The sequence below is a fragment of the Thunnus maccoyii genome, chromosome 5 (assembly GCF_910596095.1).
Source record: "Thunnus maccoyii chromosome 5, fThuMac1.1, whole genome shotgun sequence".
NCBI classification, from domain to species: Eukaryota; Metazoa; Chordata; class Actinopteri; order Scombriformes; family Scombridae; genus Thunnus; species Thunnus maccoyii.
Window position 1 is genome coordinate 8,558,479 of NC_056537.1, and position 13,080 is coordinate 8,571,558.

General features: G+C 41.1%; 1 protein-coding gene across 5 annotated transcripts in view; it reads left to right on the plus strand.

Annotated features, from left to right (window-relative positions):
• ppip5k1b (diphosphoinositol pentakisphosphate kinase 1b) overlaps positions 1–13,080 on the plus strand; it is a 56,885-nt gene that overhangs the window by 25,655 nt on the left and 18,150 nt on the right. For 3 of the 5 annotated variants that reach the window (XM_042412071.1, XM_042412072.1, XM_042412074.1), the window contains exons 15-26: positions 174–299; positions 3,925–4,046; positions 4,485–4,667; positions 4,963–5,104; positions 6,407–6,630; positions 7,280–7,407; positions 7,571–7,685; positions 8,038–8,145; positions 8,267–8,383; positions 9,108–9,248; positions 9,804–9,912; positions 12,839–12,979. In XM_042412071.1, coding sequence (XP_042268005.1) covers positions 174–299; positions 3,925–4,046; positions 4,485–4,667; positions 4,963–5,104; positions 6,407–6,630; positions 7,280–7,407; positions 7,571–7,685; positions 8,038–8,145; positions 8,267–8,383; positions 9,108–9,248; positions 9,804–9,912; positions 12,839–12,979 — 1,656 coding nt within the window. The remainder of the gene's footprint in view (positions 1–173; positions 300–3,924; positions 4,047–4,484; positions 4,668–4,962; positions 5,105–6,406; positions 6,631–7,279; positions 7,408–7,570; positions 7,686–8,037; positions 8,146–8,266; positions 8,384–9,107; positions 9,249–9,803; positions 9,913–12,838; positions 12,980–13,080) is intronic. The other 2 variants (XM_042412073.1, XR_006096233.1) reach the window with 2 other exon arrangements.

The following is a 13,080-nucleotide window of genomic DNA, read 5'->3' on the forward strand; positions in this document are numbered from 1 at the left end:
GTTTGCAGTGTTCAAATCCTGCAGATGGATTGATGGACAACATGTACGTTTGTTTTATGCACCTTCCCAGATTAATTGAAGTAAATATACAAAATATCCTTTTTATTGATCACAGGTGCAAATAAAACATCGGATAACAATTTTAATGTAACTTTCTGCTGCTGTTCGTTCAGACTCTAAGAAGGACGGTCCATCTCTGCTGCTGGTCCTGAAGTGGGGCGGGGAGCTAACGCCTGCAGGCCGGGTTCAGGCCGAGGAGCTGGGGAGGGCCTTTCGCTGCATGTACCCTGGAGGTCAAGGTACTCATCAGACACACACACTCACACTCACATTAGCAAATAGAGGTACTTATGAGGGGTTCCTTCTACTTTGGCTCTAATGTACTATTGCAAAACACAAGTACATGACCCGGTTCTGTCAAATTAATCAGTTGAATTCACCCCTCAAAACTCAATGAGACAGTAATTGCTTGTGAATTTTGTTTACAGATGTACCCTCGAAGGAGCAAACACACACACACACACACACTTCTTTTTACCAAAAACTCACATAAACATCCACAAAGGCACAAACACGCTTAAAAGTCAAAGAAAGAAACTGTTACCAAGTCTGTCCTCCCACAGGCGCCTTTAATTGCTTATAAAAGTTTATTTCCAGTCTTTCTCTTTCAGTAACTGAAAGCACGACCGTATTCAACATCGACATTGCATATCTGGCGTAGAGCGTCAAAGAACACAAGGAGGTTGTTTTAGGGTCGACAAGACAGATTTTAAGGCTCCATACTGCCATTGTTACATTTTTGGTACCTTTCACTGGATGTGATGTTTGAGAAAATGTGTTGCCTTCATTTTAGTCATTAAAGCTGACACACTGGGGAAAAAAAAGTCAAATTAAGTTCATATTTTGTGCCTCGATGATGGAATTTTTGAAATTCTGCAATGTGATCTGTAAGGTAATACAGAGGTTACAGAAGAGGCATTGAAGCCTTACTTGAACTAAAAAAAAAAATCCAAAATGGGCAACAATTATAGAGTCTGGAAGTAAATGTGGTGGGGTGAGCGTGTTGTAGCCACCGCAACTGAGTGTTACTGTCTGAAAGTCCTATCAATCAAGCAAACACACAGCCGATATATGAGAGAGAGAGAGAGAGAGAGAGAGGCTTCAGTTACCACCAACTCTCTGAAGAAGCTGATAATTTCTCTCTAACTGCTTGTTGCTATTAGCGCTGGTCTTTGTGAATTGGACTGTTTTTGCAATGGAGCTCATTTGCATAGAAAAAGGCCAAATTTGCACTAAATGTATGAGTATTATCTAATTTACATACGTGCAAATAGCAAAGGGGCACCGAGATGCTATTTACTTGGCAGAGCAGTTTGGGGTGCATTTCACCCTTTGTGAATAAGATTCTTTTTGTCTCATTGTGCAGCTTTTGCTGCTGCTAAACCTGCGCAATCTGTTTGTGAATAACCAATAGCTATAGCTAATAATATTATTATTAGACATTATTGGCTATAGCTAATAATATCTCTAGCTATCCAAATTAGGGATATAGTGTGAAAAATGCCTGCAGTTGTTGCCGATGTTCTTTGTGTCTCTGGGGCTGCAAAATCTGTTCTTCTGTCATCAGCACCGTCACTTGACGTGTACAATGACGTAGTTTGGGGCAAGGAGGAACTACAGGCTATTTCTGCTTGGATTTCCAGTCTTCGCCTCTGGATAGCCAGGGGGCGTGCTCTAGATGCTACTCAAAAACAAAACTTCCTTGTTCTCTTTGCTTGTATCGCAAACTATCTACATTTCCAACAGTGAGAATAGAATCCCAAAACTATGAGTGCAGAGGATGTTATGGAGGAGGAGACATTTAACAGTGTTTTGGCTGACTCAGATATTCAGCTGTATTTATTCGAGCCAGAGTATACAGCCGATGAAATGCATCGGAGAGAGGCTGTGGCTGCATTAGCCGTGCAAGAGGAAGAACCTCACGTGCAATGCATCCTGGTACATGTAGGCACTGCCAGCGTGGCTCTGTGAGCAGGAAGACTCAGACTTTCTCGGTCAATATAGCACGCACAGGAATTTATTGCTTCAGTTGACTACATTTACCATCAACACTGATTGGACATCCACATGAAACATGGTGAAATCTCCCTTTAACCCTCACACCCTTAACCAGTTTGATGTATAGTCTTTAAGTGGACACACCTGTCACACCTGTTTCTCAGTCTCCCAGTTTCCCAGTCAGATTCTCAGTCTCTCCACTTACCTTGCAGAGCTTTTAACCAAGCAATACTTCTGTGTTCATAAATTACCTTTTTACAGGCTTTCCTGCTTAATGCTTTTATAGTGCATGAAAACCTGAAGCTGTACTGAAAGTAGATGCAATCTGTCCGCTTTGTTGCTTCTTTTTTGTTTCTTTTTTTCTGAAAAGAAGGCTATTTTCTCATCCCAGCTTATTGTTTTCATTCCTTTTTTCTCCACCACAAGTTTTGTCTATTAACTCTGCTCTTCTTTTCTTACCTGTTGCACTGTGTAAACTACTAGCCGGTAACCGCCGGTCCCTTGGCTGTGAGTCCCCTATTGACTTTGGTAAGAGAAGGGTTTCCTGGATATGACCACTCTTCCACTTCTCTCTCTTTCATTCTGCGCACTTCTCGCTCCATCCACTAACGTACTCTGATCTCACCATGATTTTTGTTTCATTTCACCCCGGCGACTAGTGGTACTCGTCCTACATTGAGATTGCTGTGGATTGTTTGTGTCGTTGTTGATGTGTTCCTGAGGTGATCCATCGTAGCAAAGGTTGTTCGGTCATTTGCCCCTTACACAACCAGGCAGCTAAAGTGACTGCAGTAATGGTGCTGTAAGCTAATGCGGATCATCTCACACTAATCCTACTGCATTTCTTTTCCCCCATGAGTTCTCGAGATTGTGAGATTGTTTGTTTGATAAAGTCTGAACTAGAGACTAGAACAGGGGTAAGTCCCCAACAGGTCCCTCATATAACCCAAGATAGTTCAGACTATCTGGCTGTAAACTAAAGGAAAATGCATGAACCAGCAGTGTGATTTGATCTGTAGCGTTGGTATGCATCCCACTGATTGAGCCCACCTGGGGTCAGCTGAGATAAAAAGATCAACGTAAATCTGTTCTCTCGGTTTAGAAATCCATACCCACTGATTTATAAACTGTGCCCTAAAATTTGACCTTAACGTTAGCTGCTTCCCCGCTAGCCTCAAACTAAAAGGTTGGTTTTGGAATGAAAAGCGCAATAAATACAACTTCACACAATGAAAGCTGTGAAATGTCCAAAAAGTCGTTCGAGCGCATGGATTACAAATCCGAGGGCATTGATTCTAAACTGAGAGTACAGATCTATACATGGATCTTTTTTTTTCTCCTCAGCTGATCCCAGAGGGACGCTGTAGCATCCACCTTGTAAAACTACATTAATTCACATATATTTAGCATGTTAAAAGCCATTTTTTTTATTGTCTCTCTCCAAGTAGGTAATCTGAAGTGTTTGATCTCATCTCCGCGGGAGCTGTCTCCAGTAATTTTCGGGGTTCACTCAATAACTGTTCACTTCACTTTCACTTCATTTTATTTTTTAGCATAAACTACACAATTCAATTATTAAGTGAAACGAGCCATGTCAAAAGCTTACAAAGTATTTTAAGCACTGTTTGATTATGAGGATGATGCATTTGAACTGAAAGTGATGTTGTACCTGCACAGGTGATGTGTGGCCTATTTTTTAATGGAAATCTGTGGTACTTTTGGGTACAATCAACTTTTCTTTCAACTACCTCCCCGACTCAGCCGTTTCTATAAAGAGAATATTGTTGTATATTTGAATGTTTGTTTGTTTTTTTTTAAACCAATCCGTTTTAACTGTGATGTTCCACTCTGTATACAATGTTCAAGGTGACTACGCTGGGTTTCCTGGTTGTGGCCTCCTGCGCCTGCACAGCACGTACCGCCATGACCTAAAGATCTACGCCTCAGACGAAGGCAGAGTGCAGATGACAGCCGCTGCTTTTGCCAAGGTAACTATGTCCCTCTACCTGGAAGACTGGACTTTATGTATAAATGGTGTTACTAACCCACTCAATGGTTATGAGACTTGAGATCCACTTGTTTCTATTGATTAGTCAGAAAATAAATGCTGTGATTTCCAATAATATGCATCTTTCGTGACAGCAGGGCTTTCTTTTCTAGGAACACAAACAGGTTTTTCTATGTAAATACTTCTAAAACTTAGCATTTTATGAAGCTGCAGATCCAGACCAACAAAAGACCTAAAAATTAAGGTACTGGAAAAGGTGTAGGTCTCGAATTGTCTGAGGGGAAAATAAGTAAGAACTCTCTTTTTCTGAACTTGTTTCTGTCATCTAGTTTAAACTGTATGAAGTGTATTTCTCTCAAAACACTGCGTAAAAATGTCAATTGATGACTTCAGTTCAAGTACTCTGGTTTCTCTGCAGGGTCTGCTGGCTCTAGAAGGGGAGCTGACTCCAATCCTGGTCCAGATGGTGAAGAGTGCCAACATGAACGGACTGCTGGACAGCGACAGCGACTCTCTGACCGACTGCCAACAGAAGGTGAAGGCCAGACTGCATGAAATCATGCAGAAGGACCAGGAGTTTACACAGGAGGACTATCAGAAGGTATTTTTTAGTGAACGTGAGATGCTGGAATGAAAATATAAAAGTTACTTGATTGGATCTGGTGCTTTGTGCAATGTCTTGTTTGCCGGTATGTTCTGTTTGAATAGTTGGACGTGTTTCTTCAAGTCTCCACTGCTGAAATATTTAAACTTATCTAAAGAATTGTGAAAATATTATAATGCAAACACTGCCCTTGCATTTACTGGTGGTATAAGTGTAAACAAATCTACAGTCTTTCATATGATTGTATGTAGAACATGTTTATCTATTTCCTTCTGTGTCCACTGTGTCACAGTTGGCCCCAACAGGCAGCCCATCGCTGGTGAACTCCATGGACGTCCTACAGAACCCGGTCAAAACCTGTGACAAGGTGTACGCCCTCATCCAGAACCTCAACTCACAAATCCGAAAGAGGCTGGAGGACCCCAAGTCTTCAGGTACACATTGCTAACATGCTGATGCTGAGCAGGTGTAATGTTTATCATGCTCACCATTGAAGTTTAGAGTGTTAGCATGCTAGCTTTTGCACAGAACACAAAGTACAGTTGAGGCTAATGACAGAGGTTAGTTGTTTATGAGCTCACCAAAAGCAAATCTCCAGCATCATGTTTTGATATAGCAGTAAATATTGAATCTTGAATAAACCAAAGTATTGAACAATTTGAAATTTTGACAGTTATTGAGCTATTTCACTTAAGATTATAAAATTCCAACCTTATGGCGGCACTAGAGGAGAAGTCGGGGGATCACCAAAATCATTAGGATTCATCCTCATCCATTATATATATGCTATATATGCAATCCATTTAATAGTTGTTAAGATAATTGTTAACTGGGACCTATTATTCTTTTTGTGGTTTTCTGTTACTTATATACTGTTATGATGTCGGATATCTATGTTAAACATGGTCAAAGTTCCAAAACTTGAAGTTAATGTATGAAGAAATGCTCCCTGCAAGTCAAAAGCCAGGGCTTCAACCTGCTCTGAATGCTTCGTTTCATTCTACCTTGCCAACGAGTTGACGTTAGATCGTCGCGCATCCCCATAAACGGCCATCCATTGCATAGCCTAGGTTGTTTGCATTGCTGACTTGCATATTTCGGATCAGATTCCAGCTTAAACATGTACAGATGTATTTTGTAAGTTGACATTTTGAGTAAAGAACAAGACAAATAAGTTAAATCCTACTACTATAGTTTGTTTCATGGTTTGTTTACCTCCTGAGCAGCCGGACGTCGGCTGTGACGCAGCTTCCGGAAACTAACCAATCAGAAAACAGTGGGCTCATCGGGAGGGCGGGGCCTTAAAGAGACAGTAGCTAAAACGGCCTGTTTCAGACAGAGGCTGAACTGAAGGGCAGCATAAAGAGCCAGTATAAGATAAACAATTTTTCCTTTTGTTGAAGTCCCAGAATCAAAATATGGAGCTTGAAATGGGCATAATAGGTCCCCTTTAAGATATTTTAGTCTGGACTAAAGTGGTAAACTGACCAACTGACTGACAGCCGTCCCTAGAGCAATGCTGCCAGTGTGCAAACATGCATTTGGAGAATAGCTAATCAAAATGTTAAAGCCAATATATTTTGCTTGGTCTGTAGGATTTTGTCTGTATGTATCAGACAGTTGAAGAAAAGGTTAAAATGCGTCCATGTAGTGAAGCATCAAGTATATTTAACTGTTAATTAAACCAGTTAATGTTAAAGATTATAACCGTTAGTTATCTTGTGCTTGTGTCCCAGACCTGCAGCTTTACCACAGTGAGACGCTGGAGCTGATGTTGCAGCGCTGGTCCAAACTGGAAAGAGATTTCCGTATGAAGAACGGGCGCTACGACATCAGCAAAATCCCGGATATCTATGACTGTATCAAATACGACACACAGCACAATGGTTCACTTGGTCTGGAGGAAACGCTGGAGCTGTTCAGACTGTCGCGCGCCCTGGCTGACATCATCATACCGCAGGTTAGCTTTGTAGCCCATTTCAGGTTTTCTCAAGCCCTGTCTAGTATCATCATTGATGTAGAAGAGACAGAATGTTTTCACTATACATGAAATTCTTAGTTTTTTAATAATTTTGTAGTATTGGGATATTGAATTTATTGTAAGAGTTATATTCCAGACAGCCAAAGATGGTGTGTTTAAATTATGTACTTAAATCATCTGGAAGAATCAGGGAACGTCATGGATCTTAACAAATGGGTTACATTAGAGAAAAGGACCAGAAGGCATTTTGCAAGTCATTTCAGACATTATTCTTTTAAATAGTGGTTATAAAACCAGTTATTTTCCCTTTAAGAACAAAATAAAGCTTTATTATTTAATGTACAAAGCAACATAGACAGTAAAACACTAAATCGGTTAAAAGGAATAAAAGTAAGTGAATTTGACCTGAAAAACGGCACAGTAGAGTTTTCAGGTCATGGAAGTGATACAACATATTTTTGGAAAGACTTTAATATTAAGACGTCATTGCATGAATTTATCAGTAATAATCCGCCTTCTGCCCCAAATCATGCTGGCATAAGGCTCCGTCTCTCCAGCATATAATGAATAAGGTGGAAAAAAAAGGCAAATTAATTAATATATTCTTTTGTTCTTCAATGCTATGTAGGAGTATGGCATCAGCAAAGCAGAAAAACTGGACATCGCTCAGGCGTACTGCGTTCCTCTGATGAAGAAAATCCAGCTGGACCTGCAGAGGACTCATGAGGACGAGGCCGTTAACAAGCTGCATCCCCTGTGAGAATATAAACTGCCACCGAAGCGCACACAAACATGTTTACATGTATATAGCCTAAACACACATATACTGTATACACAATGTGTGTTTGTGTACGTCGTAAGAGTTACTGGCGCCCTGCTGACTGAAGCTTTGTGTCGTTTCCTGCCCTCCGGTGTTCAGGTATTCTCGAGGCGTGATGTCACCTGGTCGTCACGTCCGTACTCGTCTCTACTTCACCAGCGAGAGCCACGTTCACTCCCTGCTGAGTGTCTTTCGCTACGGAGGACTGCTGAATGTACGCTCGAGTTTTTATCGTCTCTAACAGTTTTACTTTTCCTCCTTTTACTTTCTGAAGTTGAAGTCAGGTTGTCGGCCATCTTCTCTTCTTTTTAAAACCAAATAAATGCTGCCAAGCAAAATGTAATTAACTAATTAATTGATTTTATTTGTAATATTCAGTAACTCATAATGAGTTATATACGTACCTCCTTTCAAAGTTTATGGACATTCTTACAATAATCTGATGTTCATTTTGTGCTTTGTCATGTTTTTATTTTTGTGTTTTCATATTATCAGATGTTTTATTCCATATGAGTGTTTGTCTTGTTTTATGCAGGCGTGTGTTCATGTTTTTGTGTGTGTATCAGGAGGAGAAAGACCAGCAGTGGAAACAGGCGATGGACTACCTGAGTGCCGTGTCTGAACTCAACTATATGACGCAGATAGTCATCATGCTGTACGAAGACAACAATAAGGTCGGCCTGCTGACCGCTGCGTCGCTGCGCAGAAAAACAGAGAGAAAATACTTAATGATCGTCAGAGACTGTTACTTTCAACACTTGTTTTTTCTATTCTGTGTGTGTTTGTGGTGAGCAGGACCCTTCTTCAGAGGAGCGTTTTCATGTGGAGCTCCACTTCAGTCCAGGAGTCAAAGGATGTGAAGATGAGGAAAACGTACCTCTCGGCTTCGGCTTCCGCCCAGCCTCCTCAGAGGTGTGTAAACGTGTGTTTGTGGGTTGCTTGTACGTGTGTTCAGACATAACATCATAACTTCCAACTCTGTCATTCATGTAGCATCGCAGACTTCAGTTCTCTTGCAGCTTCATTGTTCTTGTTCGTGTTTTACATACTGCAATAAACTTTTGTGTCCCGCCACACTGGTATGCAAGTTGTTATGTTGTGTCGACATGTGTCTGTCTGTCAGTCTTTTGAGTATTTCTGGAACAATACACTGCAGAAACTTGACACTTGAACCACACTTCTGTTGCAGACGAGGTGTTAGTATCACATTTCACCATTTATATGCAGAAGTGCTCCTTCCTGTGTACTTTTGCATATAAATATAAAGAAAAGGGTGATTTTTCTTGTAAATAGATTGTTGCAGAAAAAGGTAATATAATAACATATTTTGCATTAAAATATGGAGTTCATAAAACTCTGCTAGTCTTGTGTGAAAACAACTAAAGTGACAAAGAAATATTTGGCACAGAGGGTGTTGAATGCTGTGCATATCGGAAAACACTTTGAGGAAAATGTATGATTTTGTGCGGATTTAAAATAAAATTTACTTGATAATATTTCTTAATGTCATTGATATGTTATGTTTAGATCAAATCAGTGTATTAAAGTGGGACATTGGGCAGTTGATTCTGATGTCTAAGGAAAAGTCTATACAAAGCTGTCAATGATTCCCTTCACATGTTCTTTGTCCAATCAGAATCAAGACAAAAAGCCCAATCAGGGCAGTCTGGAGGACCTCTCCCAGGACCAACCAGACCAGGCACTTCCTGTCTCTGAGCCCATCAACATCCAACGGAGGTCACCCATGATCCGCAACCGCAAGACGGGCTCCATGGAGGTACCAGACTGTGGACTTAGTGTTAGTCTGCAACAGACAGATATAATGTTATTTTATCATTTAAAGGGGACACATTATGCTTTTTTTGCTTTTTTTCTGTCATTTATATACTGTTATGATGTCTGATGTCCATGTTAAACGTAGACAAAGCTCTAAAACTTGAGGTGAACTTATGTAAAAATGCTCCCTGCCTTAAAGAGACTGGAGCTGTTTCAGACAGGCTAAACTGAGGGGCTGCATAAAGAGCCAGTAAAAGATAAATAAATAGTTTTTTGAACTGTAAGTCATGTAAATATATTCCAGTGGAGCCCCAGAATAAAAATATGGGCCTGCTAATGTGTATAATATGTCCCCTTTAAGAATGTGACTGGGTATTTTCATCTGCATCACACTTCCTAGTCTCTCTTTAGTTGAGCAGTTGTGCATCCTACTTTGCTCTCTTTTCTTTTATATCAAAGTTATGGTTTTGTTGAAGTGATTGGGAGACATCAGGTCCCTGGTTTACTAGGGAAAACCATCTCAGTCTTAACCCCTGGTCTCCATGGCCCCACTCAGGTCCTCTCTGAGACCTCTCCCACCCAGTCATCCAAAGGCTCCACATCCCACCGACTCTTCCCCTCGTGTTCACGCCAGTCTCCCGAGATCAAACCAACCAGTGGTCTAGGTGGGCACCTCTTCTCTGGTGTGTGTGAGTGTGTGTGTCATCTGTATGTGTGTGTGTGTGAGTATGTGTGTGTGGGGGCGGGAGAGAGGGTAAGAGAGAGAGTTTATGCCAACAGACACACTGACCTCACAACACATTTATTTCCAGCTGTCGTCATTGATCCTCCTCTTATCACAAGCCGTGGCTGTGACTTCTCCCTCACCCTTGCACCTTTCCATATCTCTCTATCTGTTTTTCTTTCCCTCCTTTTTTTCCATCACCCCATCCACCCCCCCCCTTCTCTCTCTTTCTCGGTCTCTCTGACGGTCACATAACTTCCATCCCAGCTTGGCTTAGCAGCAGCCAAACAGGATCAGACTCCAAACTATGTAGGCAAGAGGTCAGCGGGGAGAGTTTGCATTTGCAGCCAACTGCAGGATCTCTGGTGTCCCATAGCGTTCAGCGGTGTACCGATATCCCCTCTAGGTGATAAAGTGACAACAAAGGGAACATACTGTAGGTGTTCCTTTCTCTTATTTCAGGAAATGAACCAAACTTTTGAAGATCAACTTTAATCACAGGGCACTGTTCACCTGTATTTGCGATTTTAATGGATTAATTTCAAAATTAATGATATTGCAGGACAGACTTTGAAATATAACGTGTCCCAATTCCATACTACAAACCGATTATATATTGCAGAGTATATACTATACCCTAATTATCATAGTTTGCAGTTAGTATACAAAAAATCATAATTTACCATTTTGTATTTGCTGGAAATGTTGCTAAACATGCTCCAATGGACGTCACTCAAAAGTAAACTTGAAAAGGAAAAGCAAAAGATTTAATACAATAATAATTTTATGTTTTCTAAGATCAGTTTTAGTTTTTTGCAGCTTTGTGTATACAGCATTGTTGAACAATGCTTGGATTCAGTTTGTTGTATGGAATTGATACACAGCGACAGTGTCTGGACTTGCACAACCTTTTTTGGCGCTATAATGAACCTCTTAAGTTAGATGTTTGCATAGTTTCCTTGACCCCCTACCATGGTGCACAGAAAATGTTAAAATGCCTAAAATGTTCCAAATCAGCTGTATCAGAGAACTGTTTACGAACCACACTCGGTTCCTTAAACAGATTTAACCTCGACCCCAAAGAAAGAACCTTTGAAGGACTTTTGTTTTGCAGTGTGGACAGTTCCCGAAGGCGTTTAACCTCCAACAACCTGCTAACACGGTGACTCTCACACAAGCATGAAAGGCTGTTATCTAAATCGAGACGTGTGGAGAAAAAAAAACATGAAACCATGAGTGTGAGAATGGGGAGCGGAAGAATTTTGACACTTGTGCTTCACTGGGAGTTTACTCACTCGCCTAATTTACACCGCTTCACACTTACAGCGTGATGTTACCAAAGAACATATGATGCATTTTAAATGTCCGAATTATTGTAAATGTCAGGTAGCCTTTGTCTTGAGGGTCCATTGGGGCAGTGGATTATTACATGTAGTATAGGGCTGCAATGATTAGTGTGTGAATAGATTAGTCAATTGACAGAACTATTTTGATAACCAATCAATCGTTTAAGACATTTTTCAAAAAGTGCCAAATATTTCCTAGTTCCAACATCTGGATTACTATGATTTGCAGCGTTTCTTTGTCTTCTCTAATAGTAAACTGAATATCTTTAGGTTTTAGAGAGTAAAGACTAATTGTTTTGGAGTTTTTTTTTTTTGGCTTAACCCTGAATACAGGGAATTAATCTAACCGAGACGATATAAAAGCATGAATGACCATCAGGTCAAGAGAGAAAAGACCTGATTTTTTTTAGATGAAAATATGTCTGGACGGCAGACAGACAAAGGCACAACTAACAAGAAGTGTCAAAGTGCAGTATGGATGCAGCGCTGCTTCTTCCCTAAATGCGTTAATCATAATGTCACTCAGTGCTTAATTATCACAAGTCTGAAAGCAGCGGTCGGTCCTGCGTTCACTTGTCATCAAAGGAGCTCCATCTAAAGCCTCTGGGAATTATCTGAGTGGAGCCTGTCAGTTTGTTATGTGCAGTAAGTGTGAGGCTGTCGAGAGATCCCTCCCAGTTCATCACAGACACCAGAAAGCTACACAGCTAAGGTCACAGACAAGAGCAGCAGGTGTCAGGGACGACCTCTGTTAGCGAGCTGGTTTTCATACCTTCATGCTGTTTATAGAACAAAAGAATGAGGCGCAGACTCAACATTGATGCCTTTTTAGGTTGTTTTTATTTCTCTCTCCAGCTCCAAAGACAATATCTTCTATTCCATGTGGTCTACAAAGTCAGTATTGATGTAAAAAGTAGATTACAAATATGAGACACTACTGTTTGATATTCATACCAATAACGGCAACTTCAGAGTGTTTATGCACAGCGAGTGTCTGAAAAAAAAATCCCATTTCCACACTTTGCCTGTTTGTCACACCTCTCCTTCTGCATTCTGCATACAAACGCACACTTGTTCTGTATGCACTCTTGTTTACACGTACGCACACTTACACACGCACCCACATAGACACACACACACACACACACGGGTCATATAGATGCGGTCACTGTTGTGAAAACCTTGTAGCTCACATGTCATCATTTCCAGGAAGAAGTAGCAGCCAATGAAGCATTTTTTTCAGTTAATGTGAAGCCTTTTAAAACTGTTCTCAATTGAAGTTAGAAGATGAATATCAGCCAGATTGTAGTTACAGGGTTTTCACACGTGTACATTCTTTGAGATGTACACAGACTCATGACAAAAACTCCCCATAAGTAACAGTTTGTTATGAGTAATAACGGCATGGTGTGTGCTAAAAACTAATACCCTCCGATCACACCTCCACTCCCACCCACCCGTTCCATCCACCCCTTCATCCCGCACACCTTCCCTTTCCCACCCCGGCTTTTCCTCACACAGGCTCGCTCTGCTCTGGCCTCTTCAGCGCCTCCGCCCTCGGGGTGTCCTGTAGCGCCCCCAACCTGCGGGACTACGTCCGCACGCACCACCACCATCGAAAACCACCCCTGTCCCCCGGCAGTGTGCCGATTGGCATGTTTGGTATGTTCACACCGCTTTCTGCCTTCCCTCACGAGGCGGGTTCTTTCATCTCTATCCTTTTTTAGAGAAATTCTTCAAAGTTTCTGGCTTTAATATATCTT